The sequence below is a fragment of the Nothobranchius furzeri genome, chromosome 12 (assembly GCF_043380555.1).
Source record: "Nothobranchius furzeri strain GRZ-AD chromosome 12, NfurGRZ-RIMD1, whole genome shotgun sequence".
In the NCBI taxonomy this organism is placed as follows: domain Eukaryota; kingdom Metazoa; phylum Chordata; class Actinopteri; order Cyprinodontiformes; family Nothobranchiidae; genus Nothobranchius; species Nothobranchius furzeri.
The window spans coordinates 66,568,779-66,592,302 of record NC_091752.1 but is presented as its reverse complement, the minus strand read 5'-3'; the positions used below and the strand labels follow the sequence as shown (position 1 = coordinate 66,592,302).

General features: G+C 41.6%; 1 protein-coding gene across 3 annotated transcripts; it reads right to left on the bottom strand.

The window, feature by feature from the left end:
- Positions 1–1,545: 1,545 nt before the first annotated feature.
- zgc:65811 (CD9 antigen) lies at positions 1,546–20,022 on the bottom strand. Of its 3 annotated transcripts, none has more exons than XR_008565845.2 (10): positions 19,611–20,022; positions 19,282–19,383; positions 15,798–15,903; positions 15,611–15,708; positions 8,237–8,311; positions 8,055–8,156; positions 7,864–7,959; positions 7,013–7,096; positions 4,088–4,351; positions 1,546–2,952 (listed from the first exon to the last, which is right to left on the bottom strand). XR_008565845.2 is itself a non-coding variant. In XM_015945316.3 (10 exons), the coding sequence occupies exons 2-9, from the start codon at positions 19,345–19,347 to the stop codon at positions 4,145–4,147; spliced, it is 834 nt and encodes a 277-aa protein (XP_015800802.1). In that variant the 5' UTR covers positions 19,348–19,383; positions 19,611–20,022; the 3' UTR covers positions 1,546–2,952; positions 4,137–4,144. The 3 variants fall into 3 exon arrangements, 2 of the variants coding, with proteins under 2 accessions (XP_015800802.1, XP_015800803.1); XM_015945316.3 differs by having other exon boundaries at positions 4,137–4,351; XM_015945317.3 differs by lacking the exon at positions 4,088–4,351.
- Between the last annotated feature and the right edge of the window lie 3,502 nt (positions 20,023–23,524).

Sequence of the window (23,524 nt, the reverse complement as noted above, 5' to 3'; positions counted from 1 at the left end):
AACTTTCATTAGAAAATACATATTTTCAGAAAAGGCACTTGAGCCTGTTCTCTCGCAGAAATGGATTGTGGGTAATACACATCACCCAAGTCTGTATCGATGCAAGCTTGGGTGAAGTGCGAATCAAGGGTGCAAAAGGGGCGTGATCAACTTCCACACTTGAGAATCGGGACATCCTACGCACTCACACCCCTGGTTGGGATCGCGCAGTTGAAGGGTGCAAGGGTGGAAGTGGGAGGATTAGGATTGGGCCAAAGACTTGCCATTAGGCAAAGCTAGGATTATTGCCTTGGATCCTAAACACTTCAAAGGGCGCTGACATAGAGAGGAGTCAGTTGAGGTGGCTTGGGCATCTGGTTAGGATGCCTCCTGAAAGCCTCCCTTGTGAGGTTTTCTAGGCATGACAGTCTGCGAGGAAACCCAAGGGATGACCTAGGATACACTGGAGGGACAATGTAAAATAAAATAAAATTGTATTATTATTATTATTATGTTACTTGGCTGGCCAGGAAACACCTTGGGATTCCTCTGGAGGAGCTGGCCCAAGTGGCTGGAGGGAGGCAAGTCTGGGCCTCTCACTTTAGGCTGCTGGCCCCGTGAACCGACCCCGGATTAGCGAACAAGATAGATAAAAGTTACTCTGAAATAGTATCAGTTTACCTTGTGCAAAAAGGTTCGAAAGTCCCCCGTCACCCAGCTGCAATGGACTATTACAAGACCGCAGCAACAAAAGCTAACGACTAATGAGTAAGTATGTCCTCTAATGCAAATAATACTTAGAAGAATTATGCAAGAATGAAGTGAAAATATTCAATGAGTTCTGAAAATCAAAAGAACGAAAAGAGTAAAAAGTGTGTTGCTGGTGTTTTTACAATGCTACTGATTCATCAAGAATCAGTAGCAGTTTTGGGATCCAAAACTGCTAAATCCGCCACTGCATACCAGCCAGGTCAGAAAGAACTTTCTCCTCCTTTCAGGGCAAGAGTACACTTTGCCTGCTGATAGGACAACCCACTGGTGCCTTACTACACACAGCCTTGTTTCTGATAGCGCAGATTAATCCTGCTGGACTGTGATGGCAGACCCATGGAGCGAGCGCTGTTCCGATGTTGATCCTGTGACTATCAGAGCTGACCTAGCGTTGTATAACCAATGCAACGCCTGTGATCTTTTTCATTCATTCTTTAAATTTTGTTTTAGAGGTCTAGTAATTATACATCTTATTCTAAAGTGTTCTGACCAAGTATTGGGAAGGGGATGCTGGGCCCAGGAGGGCCTATTCTTTCACCCGGAACCCTTGAATCAGTTCAGGGTCGAATGCCAAGACTCACTAACTTCTGAGGCTAAGGAGCTGCTCAGACAGCTTGCTCTCAGCCTAAAATATGACTCGTGAAGAATTCTTCTCAAAGTTTCTAAGCTATCAGTTCATTTAAATGATGATTTAAATCTAAATAACCAAGTCGTCTTCTTCGTTATCGTTTTAGCTACTTTCAAACGGAGACCTCCCAAACGTGGCTCAAGAAATGAAGGCACTTTAAACACAACTGCATTGTTTTATGTTTTATTGAAATGTGCACAAATGTTGCAAACCCATTGATCATCTTGCTATAAAAGGAAGGTATGATGCAATAGTCTGGACTATAAAAAAAGGGACAGAAACAAAAGCAATCAAAGGCATTCAGCTTAAACGTTCTACCACAAAACTAATGGTTTACAGCTTTTTCGGACCTTATACAAAAGCAACACCTTGATTTACGTTTAAAAAACAGATCTGAATGTTAAACACACAACATTAACAGGGTATCTGCAGGTGTAAGGGAGCCAAATTTAAGACGTTTTAAGACCTTTTTTAAGGCCACTTTGATGACAAAAATTTGAGCTATTTTTAAAATTAAATGTAAGCTATAATTTCCAGCTATTGCCTGGAACCGGTGCTAACCGCGCCGCGAACGTGGGATTAGCCATCCAGTTACCATTAAGCTTACACTTCCCCATGGCGCAAGCTCCCACTAGCTTAACCAGCTAATGTGCTCATCTAAAAATAGCCCCCTTTCACAACCAACTGAATGTATACGGTTCCGCTTACACCAATATCGTACACAAAAAACGCTGAAGACTAACTAGAAATTCACGAAAATTTTCTACAAATAAATGAATCTTGTTTATTGGGTCTTTGGTAATTTAAGACCTTTGGAAACTGTATTTAAGGATTATTTGTCATTTTTAAGGATTTTTAAGGCCTTAAATTTGGAAAAGCTAATTTAAGACTTTTTAAGGGCCCGCGGATACCCTGCATTCAATAACACGATCTTATTTCACATTTTAAAGTCATCGACTATATTCTCTGCATGATTCAGGCAGAAATGAAATGGAATACAGTTTTTGCTAAATGAACAGGGCACAGCGAAGGTGAACAAGGCACCGGAGGCTACCGTGTTAATATCTGACCTAAATACAAAAATGTTGCATTTCTACAATCATGATCCCTTTTTCTTTTACAATAAGTTCTCCGTAAACGCTAGCGGCTCAGTGTTTTCCCTAAAAAAACAAAAACGTCATCTAAAACCATACATGCTACAAAACAGCAGATGATGAAATGACTAAAATGTCGAGCTGACTGTGGGTAAACAAGCGTTTGGGTGTGTTTATTCAGATTTAAGTACGTACTCAGTCATTTTTATTCCTAAGCCTGTTAGGATTTGTTGTGCAACAAACACGTTGTAGACTAATAATCTGGGAATGAAGAGCAGAAGCTCAGATACAACGAATCATCCATGAACACTGATCTGCTGGTTGGGTTTTCAGCTATGGTTTTTGATGAAGTGGAGGAGGGTGGGGGTTGAAAACCCCGTCTCCTCTCCTTTAGTACACAGCAGAATAATAGGAGTTGATGGCCTGATTGACTTTCTTGAGCTGTTGCAGGAGAACGATGGAGCAGATGAGGGCAGTTATCTGTCATGCAGAAACAGAAGGAAGGAAAGTAAAGAAGTGAGAGAACAAAACGTAGCGGTCACCTCTTTATCACTACAAGGATTAGAGCTGTCACACAACGAGCGGGTGTCAGAGAAACGGCTTTTCTGCACTCCAGCCATCTACAAAGCAGAAACGTGATGAGTGGTGAATAAGTAGACCCTTAAAGGACAAAATCCAACCCTATGAGTGAAATCTGGAGAAGCTAACGTTGAACAACCAGCAACTTTAGCATTTTACCACGTTTTTGTTCGTGATGAAGGCTTAAGTGGGGGAATATGGCTAGGGGTGGGCGATGTGACGACTAAGATCGTAGCCTTTAGTTCTGTCAGAATGACCAACGAGTGTGTGTTGGGATTAGAGAATAGAGACTTGTTTAAGCCACACGCTTAGTTAGTTTGACTAACAGTTACCGGATGTTTTACGCCGCTCGAGTGTCTGACTTCCTGTCTGGCCAGATCTTGACACGCTCTGGAAGCGTTGCACGTAAAATAGACTCGAAGCGTAATTTTAGCGGGGTGATGCAACACTAAGCTTCCGGGTCGTTTCCAAATGATGAGGCTTTAGCTTCCAGAGGAATGGCATGTTTCCACCCAACGGTCAGGATGTTCAACATCCAACCACTGTTGTGTTTGTGGCACAGATACATCACTTGTGGGCCGGCCCGCTATGACGAGCCTACCTCAGCTGTAATGGAAAGCCATCCTTTTCATTTTTCTACTTGGTTCTTGATCCTGTAAATCTGCTGTAACCCCAAAATCCCCATTTTCTGTTGTATTCTCTTCTATTCTAACCCGTGTAGCGCCGACTCAGCCGAGTTAAGAAGCGGCGAGCAGGCGCTGGTGGAGAAGGGCGTTAAGTTGGTTGTACAGTTGGGTAACTTGCTAAATACTTACAGAAAACGCATTTGTTTAAAATTAACTTTAAAGAAAACAAAAGTTTTTGCATTCCCTACTTCTAAGTGAAACATTAAAGCTGAAAATGCTGTGAAATGATAATAAATAAAAACAAATAAAAGCTCTTGATGAGGAACACGAAGCCCTAACCCAACACCAGTTTAAGGTTTGTTACTTTAGGTTGGATTTCCCCTTTAAAAGTCGTAGAAAACACCGCTAACCATGCTGGGAGAAGGAAACAACGGGCTGTGTCAGAGCACAAAAACTGACAAGCATTCTCAAGCCTGAGGCACGGGGATGGTGACCACTGAAAGGGGCGTGATGACCACGGGGTCCTGATCGTGCAGCGAGCTCGAGATGATCTGAGGATTTGGCTCAGGGGTAACCATGGCAGGAGTGCTCTGAGTCAGCACAATGTACTGAGGAGATGAGGTGGACTGTCGGAGCTGACAACCGAGCACCACACTGCAAATCAGAGCCACCAGCTTTGGAAAGCAATGAGCGGGAAAGTGAGAGAAAATAAATTGTAAAAACAAACGACATGAATAAAAACAACTGAAATGAAACAATCAGCCAATCATCTGGTCTTTTCTTTTTAGATTAACAACCACAAATCAAGTACACGAAAAAGTATTTTTAATATGAGAACAGAAACTTTCCATTTTAGGCTCAGATAAAAAATACCAAGAGGAAAGAGTTGACCGAAACTCCAGTCAAATCAGTCCTTGTGTGGTTTAGACGTGAGGCATTATGGGGTGCCATCTGTAAAGCCAAGCGGTCATAATTTAATAACAGTAGGTTCGGGTTATTTAGCCCATCATCAGGGAGAAAAACATGGGAAATTGGTTCATATTTTCACAGTGTTATTGTAAATGTTAAAGTTTCCAACAAAAATTTAGCTCGCAAGCTAAATATTAAATTCAGCGTTAAATATTGTATTTACAAAAATAGTTTAATATTTATGTATTATTTATTTATAATATATTTATTATTTAATGAAATGGGTCAGACTTAAATATTTAGTTTGTTAAATAAATATTTAATTGACTAACAAAATATTTAGTTTACAGCCTACATATTTATCTCCAAATAAAAAATGTTTGCTAATAAGTCAAATGTTTATTTTCCAAAATAAGTATTTAGCTGGGACCTAAATATTTATTTTGGAGCAAAACATTTAGTTTGCTAAAATAAAAAAAATATTTAGGTTTAGCCCCAAATAAATTTTTATCTGGGGCTAAATATTTAGGTTGTAAACTAAATATTTAGCTTCAAATTAAATATTTAGTCAGTAAATTAAATATTTATTTTAAAAAATAAATATTTACATCTGACCTAAACATTTAGTTTGCTAAATCAATATTTAGGTTTAGCCCCAAAATACATTTTTATCTGGGGCTAAATATTTAGGTTGTAAACTAAATATTTAGCTTCAAATTAAATATTTAGTCAGTAAATTAGATATTTATTTTAAAAACTAAATATTTACATCTGACCTAAATATTTAGTTTGCTAAATCAATATTTAGGTTTAGCCCCAAAATACATTTTTATTTGGGGCTAAATATTTAGGTTCTAAACTAAATATTTAACTCCAAATTAAATATTTAGTCAGTAAATTAAATATTTATTTTACAAACTAAATATTTACATCTGACCTAAACATTTATTTTGTAGCAAAACATTTAGTTTGCTAAATCAATATTTAGATTTAGCCCCAAAATAAATTTTTATTTGGGGCTAAATATTATGTTATAAACTAAATAGTTAGCTCCAAATTAAATATTTAGTCAGTAAATTAGATATTTATCTTACAAACTAAATATTTGCGTCTGACCTAAACATTTAGTTTGCTAAATCAATATTTAGGTTTAGGTTGTAAACTAAATATTTAGCCCCAAACTAAATATTTAGTCAGCAAATTAAATATTTAGTCAGTAAATTAAATATTTATTTTACGAACTAAATATTTACATCTGACCTAAATATTTAGTTTCTAAAATCTAAATGAAATAATTAGCTGGCTAATACATTTTGTTGGGTTCTTTAACATTTATAAATGTTTGAATAACGTGATAAAATATGACTTTGAAAAACTTCAACTTTTTTCTCTTGATGAGCTAAATAACGCAAAACACTGCTAAATTATGACTGTTTGACTTTACAAATGGCACCCCATAAGGTATTATTGTAAAAGTAAAAGTTTTGAACTTGTCAGATGAATGTTGTATAGAAGTTTTAATTTAATTAGTTTTCCAATATTACTCACAGGCAAAGTTTTACATCTGCAGAGCATTTTCACTTTAGACTGGGAGGAGACCATCTCCACTTACCAAAGAGTTTCTGCAGAATCTGATTCAGTTTTCCAACAATAAAGCCCCATTCAACCCAATTTTTAGAGCTTAAAACACATTTAAGATCATCTACATGCCACTCACAAAGCCTCAACCAGATCTGGTGTTTCATTTCAAAATAAAGTCCCCAAAAATTATTTCTTCTATTGCAACCAAATACTAAGTTCACAAACATATTCCACATCAGAGAAAAGACTGTCTCTGTATTGATCTTCTATTTCAAAATAAAAGCCTCTTACACACATTCCAATATGGACATTGCATCCATCCATTATTAAAACAAAATGTTTTGTGTGCACAGAAATTTTTGAAAAAATGGAACTGTCTTTTTACAAAGTTCAGAGCTTTAGTCAGATTTAGGTTTGTAATTAGAAATAAAAGCCTCTTTAAAACATAACGGACAAAATGATCTTGTTTTTTAAAGAGAAAGTGGAAAGATGGATTCCCAGAGATGAATAAATATTAAGTTCAAATTTGATTCTGTATGCAGTTTTTTCCTTTCATACTTTGATGATCTGAGCCTAAAATACGAAGACAAGAAAAAGGCCTTGAAATTAATTTTGTGTCAAATCAACAAAATACTAAAACGAGCTGTTGCTTCTGACTTCTGTCCAGCAGAAATGAAAAACATTCTGACTTCTTAACTTTGTCAATATTAGTCTTCTGATTGACTTTATGTTCAACTATATTTATGCTTTCAACAAATGTCAACTGGTGTCAATTTTCCTCCTTCAAGTGAAACAGCGACCCTATTCACTAGCCGTAAAATGTGTTTACTGAAGGCTTAACTTACCAGAAGAGCTCCAGTTCCAATAAAGATGCACAGCATCACGAACGCTTTACTCTTGAAGATGCCCATGATGGTCACTGGACAACTCTATAGGAAGCCAGAAGAAGCTGTGAACACCTTCAACCTGGACTTTAAAGCCCTCATTCACTCGTTTTTCAGTTCCTGCTGCAACCTTTTCCTTCTAGAATTTTCTTCCTGTTAACTCATTCACCGCCAATGACGACTAAAATCGTCATTTGCATGTTTTTAGAGCGTGGGCGTCGGAACGAGACCCCGCATCGTGAGAACAAACATCTCAGCTCTGAAGCCGATCTTCATCCACATACGTCACACGTCACGTGATCAGGAAGCAGAACATCCATGTGTTAGGAGATCGTTTTGGGCCGCTGCTGTAAAAAAAAGTGAGACGCGAACCGGAAAAGCTTCTGCCGATCACAATTCAACAACGGATTATGAAAGAATGGATAACGCTCGAAACGCGCGGATTCTTCCTGATGTAAGAGGTGAGTATCCGCTTTGTTTTGTTTTGGTGTCGACATCATCCTAGCGCGCAACGTTCTGTGACTCTTAAAAAAACAGTAAAAACGCTGGCAGCAAAGGGCTTTACCGATTAGGAAACGGCTGTTAGCGAATGAGTTAAAAGGGAGTTTTCCTTTCCACTGTTGCCGTTTGTACGGTGCTTGCTCAGAACGGGACAAAGTGTTAATGCGTTTCCAAACTGCGCTACTGTGCGCGATGTGAGCCTTCTCATCCACTCCTCTATTTTACTTCACGTTACTCCTCGTGAACTCGTCCTGGAGGGAGTTACAGTCACATGAGTTATGAGGGAAACACATTTCATGGCACCAACTTACAGGCATAGCGATGTGCTCCAGGAAGCCCTGTGGACTGGGACAGGTGTCCTTCACAGTCTCGATTAGCTTGATTCCAGTCACGCCGCAGCAGTGGAGCTGTAGAGCATTATCAGCGTGTTTACTATCAAACATTCAGCAATGCAACTCTTGTGCCGGAGCTTTGTTGGTGCTGAAGGGAATGGCTGACTCACCCAGTTGTGGATGAACAGGAGCGTCACGGCTAAGGCTGCGTCTCCGGTGGCTGCATATATAGTATATATGTTGGTGTACAGCTCTCCCAATCTCACACCAACCTGTAGAATAATCAAACTACCACAGTCAGAAACAGAGGACTCTGGTGCATTTGCGCTGACCCTAATGGCTCTGTATTTACCTCTTCTCGATAGCTGTAAGCGAGCACGCCGACACATATTTCCGCTCCAGCCAGAAGAGCAACAAGGCACGAGAACTGAAAGAGAGCCGTCAGAGACAAACTGAAGGAAGCGTTCAAAACGTTCGGCTTGTTTGAAAGATCATAAACACTCAACCGATTGCAGATCGCCATTCTGGCTGCTCTCGTGGACTGCCTGTACCTGTTTTGTCTACATGTGAGTGTGTTTAACCTTGGTCAGGTTGTGTTTGCGGAGTCAAGTTCCTATGCTCTGGGTTGCTGGAGCGCTGGCAATAAAGCTTATTCTGATTCTGAGATATCTCACAGATTGACCTCGGTTTCTAGAAAGAGATCAGCGTTGGCCAGATTGATAAGCCAACAGCCAGGTGGTCCAAGGGGAAACCCTAGGCAATTTCTAAATAATAAAATTGACTTTAGAAATGGTAATTAATGACAGAATTAGGGGAAATGTAAAAGGTGGAACTCTAAAACGCGGAAGTGCAGCACAGGGAATATTTGTAGGGAGCACATAACAGAGACACTAGGGTTGATTAGCAAAGCAACAAGGCCATCCAACTGCGAAGGATGCTAAAATGCTTCCTCATAAGGACGGGTCTGGTGTATCCTCAAAGCCTACACCAGGATTCACTGCAGGCCAAACGGTAGATTGCATCAATGGTGGACTAAGTGGGACAGGATTACCGGTAAAAAAGTTAATCTGGCAGCAAAGAAATAAAAAACCTCAAAGCGGTTGAGCTGTTTGGCTTTTTTTTAAGACTGGAACTATTTCTGCGCAGCAGCAACCGACTCTGGCCTCAGCCCTGCTCAGACCACCCAACACCTGAGTATTATAGATCAAGTATTCCCTTTAGACTGACCTCCAGTGAAACGCTTCCTCCTATATTAGTCATGTAAGCGTAAAGAAGTCACTAGTCACGTTTACATGCGCACATTTAATCGGATTGAACACCCAATCAGATCAGAAACTCTGCATGTAAACATGTCAACCGGAATATTCTGATCCATTTCAGCCCGATGAAATTCCAATCCAATTGAGAGAGGTGGTTTTGTCCGATCATTCAGATTGGCGTACATGCACACAGCTATTCTGCCTGTTGGAGTAAAGTAATGCCCAACCAGCCATTCCTCCCCATCCCCGCAATTTCTCTCCTCCTGCTCCTTCACATCATCCCACAATCATGCACAAAGGACCTTGGGGGGTGGACAAGTCAGGGAGCGTGGGTATGGACCCCATTTCCGCATTCCTGTGGCAACCTGCCCCCCCAATTTTATTTGCACCTTAAACACTTCCACCAACGACATTCCATGCAAACACACACTTAGGGCCTTGGGAGTGAGCACATTCAACGGCAGTTGACAGGTTGATTTCTCAGCCTCATTCCGAGTGCCGGTGCCCACTTCCAATTTTAAACTGCACTTAGACACCGAGGGCTGTGGGTGCAAGTCGGGTGGTGCGGTGGCATCAGCTGGCATAGGCCAGACAATGCCCGCACTGCCCGCTCACCACAGCCATGGAATACACCTCATCAACACACAAAAACACCATATTGGAGCAGGTAGAGGGAGACTAGGGGTCTTAGCACACCTCTGTTGTTGCTTGGCTTCCTGGGGCTGGAGGCTAGGAGGGGGATCCGGCCGTCTGGTTGGGGTCTGGGGTGGTGGGTTGATGTGCTCAGCATTGGGCGGGGGAGCCTGCTCATCAGCACCCCAGCAGAAAGGGTCAAACTGTGGTAACTGGAAATGGGTGTACCCCATGTGCAGCAGTACCGGGACCAGAGTGAATAGGGTGTGTATGGGGAGCATGAGTGGGTGTCTGGCGTGCATTTTTGTAAGTCTTTGGTGGTATGTGCATGTGTGAGCATGAGGGAGGGAGTGTGTGACTGTGTTTGTGTATGACTGTATATGTCAGGTGGGGTCTTTGACTCCTCTCTTCTCCTGGGACTTTGATGATATAGATCTTCGTCTCCCCTCCCCCGCCACACCTGGTGTGGAGTGCGGTGCCTTGGTCTGCATGAGTGTTCGTGGCTCCCGGGTCAGGGGGTTTAAGATTTTTGGCATCCGCCTGATCAATCCCGGTGGCTGCCTGGTGGGGTCTGGGTCCCTGGGCTCTGCTGGGTCCCCGGCGGGGGTGGTCGCCCCTGAGTCCCGGGTCGCTGGGTCCCGGGCTCGGCCGGCTAGGGGATAAGAGGCTGCGGGCGGGCCTGTGGGCTTGCCGCTGGAATCTCCCAGGACTCTGCCGGCTGCTGGTTGTGGCCCCCCGGGGCGATCCTCTGTACCTCTCGAGGGGGGCGGGGGCCTTTCTGGTTGCAGTCTTCTTGGGGTTCCTGTGTTCTGGGGCAGCGCCTGGATCTCTGGGACTTGGAGCTCCCTCCGTCTCCTACACATCTTTGGGGGGCAGATCTGTGGCCCCTCACACTCTCTATTGGATAGCGCGTGTACACACACAGGTGCTCACATAAGTATGGGCTTGGGCACGTTCAACACTTGTCTTAAGGCTGTCGTTGCCACTAAATGCACTATGATTTATTGTCGTGTGATTGTTCAGTTAAACAATGTAGATTTTATATTTCATCATCAGGCTGACGCAGCGATAGCTTGCTCCTGATGTATTGTGTGTCCCATTTTTTCTATTCTTTCTCTTTCTGCAGGTCTAGGAGCAGACTCTTGTTCATTATTGTTTAAATTTGATAGCAAGCCGTCCCATTTCCGTACCATCTAATCCAGAACTTGCATTTTGTGGAAGTACAATAAAAATCGGATTATTGCACAAATCCTTTGGCAAACATGTTCAAGTCTGTACTGGAAGCATGCAGATTCATTTCGGGTTTGCCGCACGAATCCCCGTTTCTGCAGTAGGTGGACGGAGGCGTGCTCGTAAAGAAGACAGGGTAACAACGGTTAAACACACCTGGTTTTAGTTTAAAGAGGCTGATGGTGAGTAGTAAAACATCCTCAGTTAATGATTCTGGGTGACGATCTGTGTAAAAGCACGTTAACTGAGATGTGATTCGTTTATGAACACATGATGAACACAGACACTTTCCAAACATTTCCTGTTATTTAGTGTAGCGTGATGAATTGTCCATTTCTGACCTAAAAGGCCCTGCTCTGTTTTGCTCTGCTCAAGCAAAACCAGAACTTTCTGACACAAGCCCAATCTGCATGAGATATTGCTCAAAGTCTCATGCTTGGCTTCTAAACGGTCTTCCTTGCCAGCTCAAGAGAAGAATGAAGACAAAGGACTCTTTCTTTTAATAAATCAGAAGAACTCTATTTTTAATAAAGCTAATCAAACAAAGTGTTAGTCCAATAATAAAATGTGAACCAATCTGTGAAATGACAATGTTATGATCAGTAGTATTATAATAAGTAATATAAATTTAAATATTTCCACTAGACATTCTCATCCACGTAATGTTAAGAATCACATGACACATTTTCTTTTTCTGATCCAATCAGAGCCTTCCAGATCTGACATGAGGCGTGGTTTTGTTGGTGCTTGGTAAATCCCCTCTTGGTGTCATTTTTTGATTCGACCGTAAATCAAAACATCCAAGTTATAAAACTATGCCCACGTCTTAGGGGTGGGCAATATAAACGATGTAAGGTAGAAACGATATAAAATTGGGTAATGATAAGAGTTTTTGGCTATATCGCAATACCGCGATATCACGATAACCTATGACATCACTAAGATGTGCACCCTGCTGACATTGGGACAACAGAATGGCAGTGACTGCAAGCATGGAGTGGGTGGAGGAGGCCTTCATGCCTCAAGTGGCATATATTTGCCACATGAGGATATTTAAATCATGTCATTTTGACATACCGTAAATCCTCTAATACAGGCCTGTATTCAATTAACGGCCAGGTCTCATATTTTGGCCGGTGTCGGAGTCGGCGGAGGTGAATAATGGCCGGTCTCTTATTGTGGCCGGGTGGAATGTGGTAATAAGCAAGTACGGGGGGCGGTTGTGTCATCGTCTCACTTTTGATTTGCCAGTGATAGACCGCAAGGGTAACTTTAACCGTGCGGAGACGAAGAGGAGGCGAAAATTTGATATCAAGTTCAAAGAGAACGTGCTGATTATGCTGCAGAACACTGGGGAGTAGCAGGGGTTGTATGAACTAGTCGACTTCACTATAGTGACTTTTTATGCCTGTCATCGACTAGTCGCTGTCACGTGATAATGACTGGCAACATGCAGCCCTCGGAAAAGACAGCATCCTGCTATCAGCAGGTGACAAGCTCCTGCGCTCGGGGGGGCAACGCGCTGTGCCAGAGCGTCGGTACTGACACGTGATCGTTCATGTCGGTTCATTTCCTTTAATGTTTTCTGTCTTTTATTTGCGCCTGATGTGTTTCGCTGCTGTGGAGCGGGGCGCATCACCTTGTCCTCCGGTGACGCACCGATCACTGATGCGGCCGGCGAGCAGCGAGCACTCCGCTGTTTTTGCGGTCGGTAGATCTTTTAGAACTGCAGTTCAAAGGTAACTCATAAGGTGAATATATAATAACCCAGGTAGCAGTTTCTCTTTAGGATTGAGAGGAGATGCAGGAAGATAATAAACAGGCAGGACAGAAAAATAGTCAAATAAAAACAAGTTAGTTTTTGGACCTGGTGGTTGCAACAAACAGACACCATTGAAGGTAATCAGAAGTGAGGAACAGAAAATGAAATCATTATTTTAATGTTTAGAGCAGCAGGAACTCCGAGAGGCTGCAGGCGCATCAGTGAGTTTGTGGCGCTGCGCAGGGGGAGGGGGGAGAGGGCTGAAGCAGAAACTACCGTTGTTAAAAGAAATGCGTTCAACTTTGAAAATGTGGGCGCAATTTTAATTGTCAAAAACTCCAGCGAACCATTAGTTCATTTTGCTCAAATAGAAATAGAGGCCTGCCTCTAATTCTGGTCCTCCTTCCAATAAAGGCCTGGAGCTTGATGAGCTTGAGTCAAATACAGGCCCGGGCCTGTATTAGAGGATTTATGGTATCTAAACAGAGGAAAAAATATATTGCAATATATATTGTTACCGCACATGCTTCAGATTATATCGCAATATAGATTTGAGGCTGTATCGCCCAGCCCTACCACGTCATCTTAAGTTCAGTTCAAGCGTTCTAGAGAAGTTGTCGGGAGCGGCCAATCCGTAACTTTTCTCTTCAGCCAAAAGAACCAACGACAAGCTGGATAAAATCTGTTGCTGTTCCACCTGCTGCAACGGTTCCTTTCAGAATAAAAGCTGAACCATCACGACTCCCTTTTTGGGTCTCGCTAGATGCCAATAAAATGTCGTGACCCGGAAGTATCTCAAGACTGGTCTGGTCGGCAACCACTGCTTTTCTACCGGCTTCGGTGCCAGAGAAGGTCAAGCTGGACCTCGACATTCCTGATCTAACAAGGACCTCCGCCAAGGGTACGTAGGCCGGCAGAATGGCGTCTCAATGTGTGTTATCGCCAATCAAGCTTAGTGCGAAACATCTTCTTCACTCCCATTAGAACTAATCGTTTCTCCGGATTTGCTGGTTCTGAACATTTCACATGTACACCATTCTCAGTCTTACTTCACCTTAGTTACACCATATATTTAGTGTTTAAAGTTAGTTTGGTTTTAATTTGTTTAGTAATAAATCATTAAACTTTTAAAACTTGACTCTCACTCTCTTTTCTTGAAGTTAAGACGAAGTTTTGCTCAATCCCTGCAATAAAAAGATCTGATCTTCTGGTTAAATTTACTTAAAGATCCATTAAGGTGATATTTCATACTTCGTGATATTTTACATTTTATGGTTTCTAATTAAATGTAGGAACGTCTTCTCTACATTACTTTGAACAAAATTTTCTCAACACTTTCAGCTGATTGTCCCATTTTCCATCCATTTTCTGAACCCGCTTGTCCACTTAGGGTCATAGGGGGACTGGTGCCTATCTCCAGCGGTCAATGGGCAATCATGCGGGGTACACCCTGGACAGAGAGCAATTTCATCGCAGGGCTTGACCCATTTTATTAATAATAAACCACAACCCCCCACCCCTGCCCCCAACCGTCACGTCAGACCCGCTGATCAGAGGCGAGGATAACCCTCCTTAATTTTAACATTGTCGACAATAAAATGCAGCAAAGCATAAATCTGCAGTTATTCACTGAAGAAAACGTAACTTCTATGAGCAAAATAAAAATATTAAATTGATCAAATTAATCAGGAAAGCAGGAAGAATTGATTTCTTCTGTTTTTACATTTTTTATTTCATTTCAGAACGTTTGTTTACTATTTTTCTTTCCGGGAAAGAAAACTCAACCTATTTTATCTGATTGAATAATTGGTGCATATGACCTCACGGCATGATCGGATCATTTCAGTAGGTGTCCATGTGAACAGATTCGGGATTTCCGATCAACCAAGATTTGAATGGGATTGGGGAAATTTAAGACTGTTTTAGCTTGGCTTTTAACTGATATCTGTTTTTAGCTGCACTTCCTGTTTTATCAATTTATTTATTTATTTTATTATTTCCATTTTAGTGGCATTAGACATTTATGTTTTACTATCTCTTTAATCAGTTTTTATTAGTTATTTCCATATTAGCCATTATTATTATTATTAATAATAATAATTATATATATATATATATATATATATATATATACCGTAAATCCTCTAATATTGGCCTGTATTCAATTAACGGCCGGTGTCGGAGTCGGTGGAGGTGAATAATGGCCGGTTTTTTATTGTGGCCGGGTGGAATGTGGTAACAAGCAAGTACCACAGGGGGGCGGTTGTGTCATCCGTCTCACTTTTGATTTGCCAGTGATAGATGCGAGGGTAACTTTAATAATTCATAATTGTTTTTATACTTGTGGGGAAGGTGTGGGAATATTTGGGTTATTTGGGGTCATTTTAGTCTTCAATGCACTTTGAGCTGCATTTTCTTTTGTTTGAAAAGTGCAATACAAATAAAGTTTGACTGATTGGTGTAAACGTGGCTACTGAGTAGAACATTTATTGAGGAGGCACGGTGAGAACAGGTGTCATCACACTAAGCGCCGTTTCCTCTTCTGGATTGATCTGGCTCCTGGCCACTGAAGCAAAGTCAGCAAAGACTAAACATGATGTGAAAAGCTCGTTTTAAACCAGCTGTAAGGCGTCGCCATCGTGTCCTGATGACTCAAAAACAAGAAATATAGGTTTAATAAACCCAAAGAAGAGATGCACCATTATTAGTAAACATTTAAAAAAAGAGTTATTTGATACTGTCTGAAGCAGGTGAGCGTGAGGTACCAATTGCCCAACAGGAACACCACCCCGTGCCCTGGTTTACACAGGAAGTAACAGATCACATAAAAAGGCTGCCTTACCACTTGCAGAGCACCTCTTTTCTCGCTGCAGGCTCCGTAGTCTCCAAACGTCACCACAATCAGCATTATGGTCCCAAGAACAATCAGTACGGTCACAGCTGAGGGGGGGTTGGACAAATGTTAATGCTATGAATGTGGGTGAAGAACCATCAGCACAGTCACACCTGACAAGGTGCTATACACCAACCTATGACAAAGGTACTGGAGTTGAGTTCCTCGATGTTGAAGATCGGTCTGGTGTTCTCACTGAATCTCAGCCACAAGCCAAGACTCAGAAACGCCAGTCCCACCAACTGGAAGGTAAGTGGCAGGAATGCGTGCGTTAACCAAAGTCATTCAAACCGTTTCCTGTTACTGAAACTGGAAAAGTCCATTTATTGCAGTAAATTAACAGCTTGAGAGAACATCTAAAGGCTCAGGACCCCTCTGCAGTTGTTCTGGATTCATCAGCTAGTTACAGGGAGACAACTGAGTCTAAAAGAACAAACCTTTCCACAATGTTCATTTCATTTTATTTTCATTTAATTTCATTCTAATCGTCTGAGATTCTGAACGTGTGCTTTCGTCAGCTGTAAGCCAGAATCCTCACAATTATAACAGATAAAGGCTAAAATGTCTAGATTTGCATGGAATGAGTCTGTCTCGTAGATTAGTTTCAACTTTTACGTCGAATCGCTGTCAAATTAACGTTTGCACAGAACACAAATGTGTGTTTCACCTGATGGTCTGTGGTTTCGGGTAGGGATGCACCAATACCAGACGTTCTGTGGATTTTAATTTTATGTACTTACATTTCAGCACTTGCCAATACAAGTACTAATATAGATATTATTACGCTGTTTAAAATGAATGTAGGAATTGTTTATTTTTATTAAACACAAATAAACTAACTGAATTTTACTAGTTTATAACTACCTTCTTGCCTTTTTACTGTAGTTTTCATACATATAACACTCTAATGACCCTTTCCACCATCTTTAACAGGGTTTCCCCCAGCGCTTTATAAGCCTGGCGGGCCGCCAGGCTTTGTTTGGCCACCCGCCAGGCTGAGTCATGCCCCGCCCCCATCCCCAACCCTACCATGTCCGCTGACACGAAAAGCGCAACGAAACTAGAGCCCTCCATCAGCTGATACTGGTGAGAAACAGCAGCAGAACGTGTGCAACCCCCCCACCCCCGCTCTCACGGAGGAGCGCTGCGGGACGGAGACCCGCCTGGCCTCGCGAGGCGATGTCTTGCGAGGGCCAGGCCCCTTGCTTACGAGGACGCTGTCCTTCCTTGGTCAAAGAAAACGGTTAAATGGAACAGACTTGCATCATGTGACACGGGAGATAACATATTTTATACGTATTAGTTTCAATATAAATATATAATGAGCCTTTTACTTTTTGAATTGCATTTATGTTTATTAAATGAAAAATATAAGTGAGTTACTACCCGCCAGCCACCGAAGCTGCAACTACTAAGCAACTAACCAACCATAGATAACTTCTTTGGATCTAAAAAAACATTTTAAATTAGTTGACTTACTTTTAAACTTAAATTGTCCCCGAAATAGCTGCTGGCTTCTGATCCTCCGTCTTTTAGAAAATACCGCGGTGTATTCTGGGTAATTTCTGACCAAGGCTAGGCTACAAGACACCTCCCAGGTATCCTCGCTCAGCTAGCTAAACAGCTAACACACGGAGAACACACGACTCGGTAGAACATTAACATTGGAACACGTCTTGGCAGCTCCCGATGACGCATCTCCTAAGCAACCGGGGCGGGGCCAAGACATCAAGGAAAGGTTTCTTGGCATTGGGAAACGAACTAGCCTTTCTTACAAGACACAGCATGCCGGCAAATCGGCGTAATATTACCGCAATGGTATGTCTATAAACGCGCCAGTTGCGCGAATTTTGCTGCATTCGTTCCGCCTCGCTTGGTAGTAATATTGCAGTAATGGTCTGTCGTATGTGCCCTGGCGCAACAGAGGCAGATGTCATGATGACGTGGGGAGTTATCACTGAGCTTCGGCTGGCAAATTTATTGAAAATGAAAGTAAGCACAGGCAATAAGGTTTGCTTTTTGAACAAAATCAGCTGAGTTGGCAAACTGGAGCGCCGCAGCGCTCCATGAGCCTCTCTGCTAGAGCTGAAGCTCAGATCACCAGAGACTGCACAGGGACTGAAGGGGACAGACACCTTTAGGAGCTGCTTGTTAAAAAAACTTACCGATCACGGCTTCAATCGCAATAAAAAGCAAGTTATGTCCAAGATAAACGGAAGTCTGCGGCAGCGTAGAGACCACCCCCATACCCCCTTTATGCCGCCATCACCTAATCTTTTATAAAATTGCCACGATTGCGTCACATTACCGCCACGGTCTGATCTTATAAACTTTTTTTCCCTCCACCTGAACCAATCCTCATGTAACCCTCTTATCTCTATTAAGGTAGCGCGACTCAGGGTTGCGAATGACCACAGTCACAATTCTTGTCATGTGTCTTGCCCATGTATGTCTGATCTCTGAATTGTGTGTACTGAAACTCTAATTTCCCTCTGGGATTAATAAAGTATCTTTGATTGATTTGAAACTTTATCCTCCCCAGGGAGCCGCGGCAAATCCCGTTTTGCAAACGTTATGGTCCTGTAAAAACAGCTACTAAGAAACACCCCTAGCTTGTTCTGCAGATTTTCTATACATCTTTAAAGTGGAATACATATTTCCACCTCTAGATGGCGGTGCACTTTGAGAAAAACCTCCAGATTTCAGATTTAACTTGCATCTTTAAATAATTAATTGATCAGTGTTTTTAAGACTTTTTATTACGTTTATTTAATTCAGCTTTGAACTATGTGAGGAGTTTATGAACCACGCCAGTGCAAATACAACACTGAACAATGACCCCACTTCCTTTAAGGAACTGAAACAGGTAAAGATCAAAATGTTTCTAAAATCACAACATTTACTTTAAATAATATACATTTAATATGGTTCAATACAAAAATACTTTATTAATCTCAGAGGGAAATTGATTCAGATGTCATTTAGACTTGGTTTGAATTATTAACCCTTTGATGCATAATGGTCACTACAGTGGACAGGTACTCAAAATTGTTATTTATTTGTTTTTGCTATTAAGCACAGCTGTTGAAGACTTTATTGCATTTGAGCCCCTCCATTTGGACTTCAGTAAGCCAAGTCAACATATTTCATGCTCAGAATGCACGCTGTCCACCAAGGTGGACATGTAATAAATTATTTGTAAATTATAAAATTTAACAAAAAATATTTGTTGAAATTTGTTTCATTCACACCTAAAGATGAATGAAAAAAATGTTAAAAAAATCATGGTTGAAGATTTCATAATTCATGCATCAAAGGGTTAAAGTAGTTTAGTGGTCCGCGTGCCCCCAAGGAGACAAAAAGTCCCTTTTCTGTATTTCCATTAGTGACTAATCACAAAGTGTGTTAATAACTCTGTAGATGCTGCAGAGTAGTCCAGTGTTAACGGTCTAAACTAGAAGATGGGTAAGACTCCTCGGAGTCGCCCTTTAATGAAGGAAAGCGATCTTCTTCCAGTTCTACTACAACAACAACAAACAAATAACAACAAACAAATAAAACATGTATCTGGATTCTTGCAAACCCTCTCTGGGCGGTACATGCAACAATCCTGGACTCACCGCGAAGATCACGTTGAAGAGGACGAGGAAGAATTTGCAGACGAGCCCACATCCGTCCAGAGCCATGACTAGCTGGTTCGATCACCTACGCGCTTCTCTAGCCTGGCCGACCGGAGACGTGTCCGCCCGCCCGGTAAAGACACAAGACGATACGTTACAAACCCAGACGACAAACGAGCAGATTTTTTAAAGTGTGGCGCTAGCTTAAGTTAAAAAGATGTTCAAATATCTAAGACATCGTCCCTATGTCATTAAAATCCAATACAACAACAACAAAAACGTAAACTAGCTTAAAAGAGCTAGAATCCCCCCACCCGGCGGTACATTACCTTGGAGTCAGTGTCAGTGACAACGCCGCTCACAGGAGCAGGTATCCAAATTAACTGCGTGTTAAAGTGCAAGTGCTTGCAAGGCCCCGCCTTTCTGCGCGTTTTCAGGCCTCTCATTGGTCAGTAGCACTGACTGACAGGAAGACTGACCAGTGAGAGGCTGTGTAGGGGCTACTGTCACAGCATCAGAAAAAGGCAAAACTCAAGGAAACGAAACTGAAGAGTTTTAAAATGTGTAAACTGAGAATAAACGGAAGCTTGAATCTATATTTTTTTCTTTGCTTATTTATCAGAGTTTCCGCGGCAATAACCGGAGTTTATGAAAGTGTTTATTATAAGAGCAACAATTACGTCTGTCACAAATCTAGACACCCAGATTACACAAACACTCACAGTTCACTCAAAATGAAACTCAAAAGCCCACAAGAAAAGGAAAATGAGCAAGAAATTGTCTGTCATCCGGTGCGGATAATATTTACACACCGATATTACAGCGTGATGAATGCTTAACCAATGTTCAGAAAGCGTTTTTAAAATGTAGCATGGGCACGTGTCTCTTGGGATGCTTTGTTAAAAATAACTCAGAAATAGAGTTCAGCCACCTGGAAAACTCTAGAAGAAGATGAAGAGGAAGAAGAAGAAAGAACATCAATACAAGGAGAGGAAACAGCACTTAATAAGTTACAATAATCAGAAACAAATTCTTTCTAAATAAAATGCAACAGCACTTTGGCCTTAGCTACGAGTTTCACTCTAAAAGTCTTTTTCTCATTTCATTTAGCTATAAATACAATTCAGCTTATATTTACACTGACAAGGATTTTTAGGAGCACCACACTAATACGGTGTTTGACCCCCTTTCACCTTCAGAACTGCTGTAATTCTACGTGGCATTGATTCAACAAGGTGCTGAAAGCATTCTTTGGAAATGTTGGCCGATAGCATCTTGCAGTTTGATGGATATTTATGGGATGCACATCCAGGGCACGAAGCTCCCGTTCCACCACATCCCAAAGATGCTCTATCGGGTTGAGATCTGGTGACTGTGGGGGCCGTTGTAGTACAGTGAACTCATCGTCGTGTTCAAGAAACCAATTTGAAATGGTTGAGTTTTATGACATGGTGCACTATCCTGCTGGAAGTAGCCATCAGAGGACGGGTACATGGTGGTCATGAAGGGATGGACATGGTCAGAAACAATGCTCAGGTAGCTCGTGGCATTTAAACCATGCCCAGTTGGCACTAAGGGGCCTAAAGTGTGCCAAGAAAACATGCCCCACACCATGACACCACCACCACCAGCCTGCACAGTGGTAACAAGGCATGATGGATCCATGTTCTCATTCTGTTCATGTCAAATTCTGACTCCACCATTTGAACGTCTCATCAGAAATCAAGACTCATCAGACCAAGCAACACTTTTCCAGTCTTCAACCGTCCAATTTTGGTGAGCTGGTGCAAACTGTAGCCTCTTTTTCCTACTTGTAGTGGAGGTGAGTGGTACCCGGTGGGGTCTTGTGCTGTTGCAGCCCATCCGCCTCAAGGTTGTGCGTGTTGTGGCTTCACAAATGCTTTGCTGCGTTCCTCGGTTGTAACGAGGGTTAGGGTCTTCCATCAGCTTGAATCAGTCGGCCCATTCTCCTCCGACCTCTAGCATCAACAAGGCATTTTCACCCACAGGACTGCTGCATACTGGATGTTTATCCCTTTTCACACCATTCTTTGTAAACTCTAGAAATGGTTGTGGGTGAAAATCCCAGTAACTGTGCAGATTGTGAAATACTCAGACCAGCCCGTCTGGCACCAACAACCACGCCACGCTCAAAATAGCTTAAATTAAAATGTCAAATTATTCTGAATATGTAATAATTTTACAGTTTAAAGAGCAAAACTGAAAAATTTACATTTTATTTCTTTTTCACAATGTAGCCTTCCAACAGATAATGTATGCTAGAGCAGTCCAACATAAATACAGACCGAATTTAACCCTGAATGTAATATTAGATGGATAAACATGTGTTTGCTGTAAGAATTAGCCACCTGCATGCTATAAGATTACTCATTTATAATACATAATGTCTGCAGTTTCATCTGCAGTTAAACTACCTGTAAAATTTAAGTCCCAGTGATGTGGCGTTGTCTAAAGCTTGACTGAAAACCATCTAGCAGGTTGTGTGTCTCTAAAAGTTGTTCAGCTGAATCAAAGCTGCTTTTTCAATCATTTTCCCAATAAAAGGGAGATTAGAGATTGGTCTGTAGTTATTCATCTCTGAGTGATCAGACTTTCTTTTCTCTAGAAGAGGTTTAACAGCCGCAGATTCCAAGGATTTGGGAAAAATTGTCAATTTTCCGTGTGTGGAAAGTCCACCTCAGCCCTTTTGGGGATATGGAACTTCTCACCCACATTTCTGGTGTGTGTGACTTTTTGTGTGACCTTTCATTCCTACCATTGGTCACCCTCGTAATGTGCAAAGACAGAAAACACGATGCGTGTAGGGGATAGTAGGTATATGACGCTTTGCTGATGCTCAGCTCTGCCTCTCTGCGAAGCATGCCGTGTACAGGAAGTTGTGGTTAAGCCCTCGTGTTGGGGAGGATCGAAGCAACAGCTGCATGATATCCTGTCTGGAAGTGCAAGTGGAAGTTTACCTGCTTCATCTAGCTTCCTGAACAGCCTCTGTTCAGAGAAACAGAGTTTCCATCCTAAAGGATGGATGAGCTAACAGCTAGTCTGAAGCCAGCAAAGATTGAATTGTGTTGCTGCAATTTTAAAAGACATTCAGGGTCACAGGACATCGTAGATTCAGCTACAAACTCAACACTTCTCCTTCCTCTAAGACGTTTTTCTAAACACCTCAAACATGAATTGCATCCTCGTCATTTTGGGAGTTACTTCACTCGTGTTTACTTCAGTTATTTATGCAGTATTTGTAGATTCTGTTGAGCGAAATGAAAAGGAAGGAATCACATGAAAGTTTTCCAGAATTTTATCACAAAACAGAGAAAACTTTTGGCCAGTTTCCCAACCTAAACATCCCAAATGTAAGAGAGACAGACACAGCTACTTACTCTACGATATGCACCACGTACACCTTAATAACACAGAACATTGATATTAACTGTTTTGGCATGAAGGCATCTGTTTCAGTTCTTTCTGAATTCTGCCTCCGTTTCATGGGAAACAATGCAGAGTTAAACAATCTTGTCTTCATTAATTTCCCTTCAACAAGTTTTATACCTAATTTTAAATAAAAACACAAGCTTCCAACTCCCAATGGGGTTCTTATTGCTGCTAAACTATTTTGTCTGAAGCACAGACAACAGGTGATGGAGAATCAGGATTACCTTCATCAGAAACCTGCCATGTCCAGTCCTACACACGTCTACTGCCCTCTAGTGGAGGGTCTACAGGCGGTAAGGGCCACATTTATTTCTGTATCATAATCATGCAATTACATAATATTATTGTAAAGTTTTTATTTTAATATTAGACAATTAGTTGTTCAGTTTAAAAAAATCTTATTATTTTCATATTTCAAGATTTAAGGAGATAAAGACTTCAGATTGCATGCTATTGGACCATTTATTTAGAAAACAAGATGCCAAAAGCTTAAAATGACACCAGAGACATTATTATTATTATTATTATAAACACAAAAATAGGTTTTTACCATCTTAAGAATATCGCCAGAGTCCGACCCATTCTCTCTCGGGCCAATACGGAGACGCTGATGCATGCTTTTGTATTACTGCAATGCCCTGCATTCTGGTCTTCCCAAAAAGAGCATCTCAGGTTTACAACTTTTACAAAACTCAGCAGCACGTGTCCTGATGAAGACCAGGAAGCGGGAGCACATCACACCGGTTTTAAAATCACTGCACTGGCTCCCCGTATGTTTCAGGATTGATTTTAA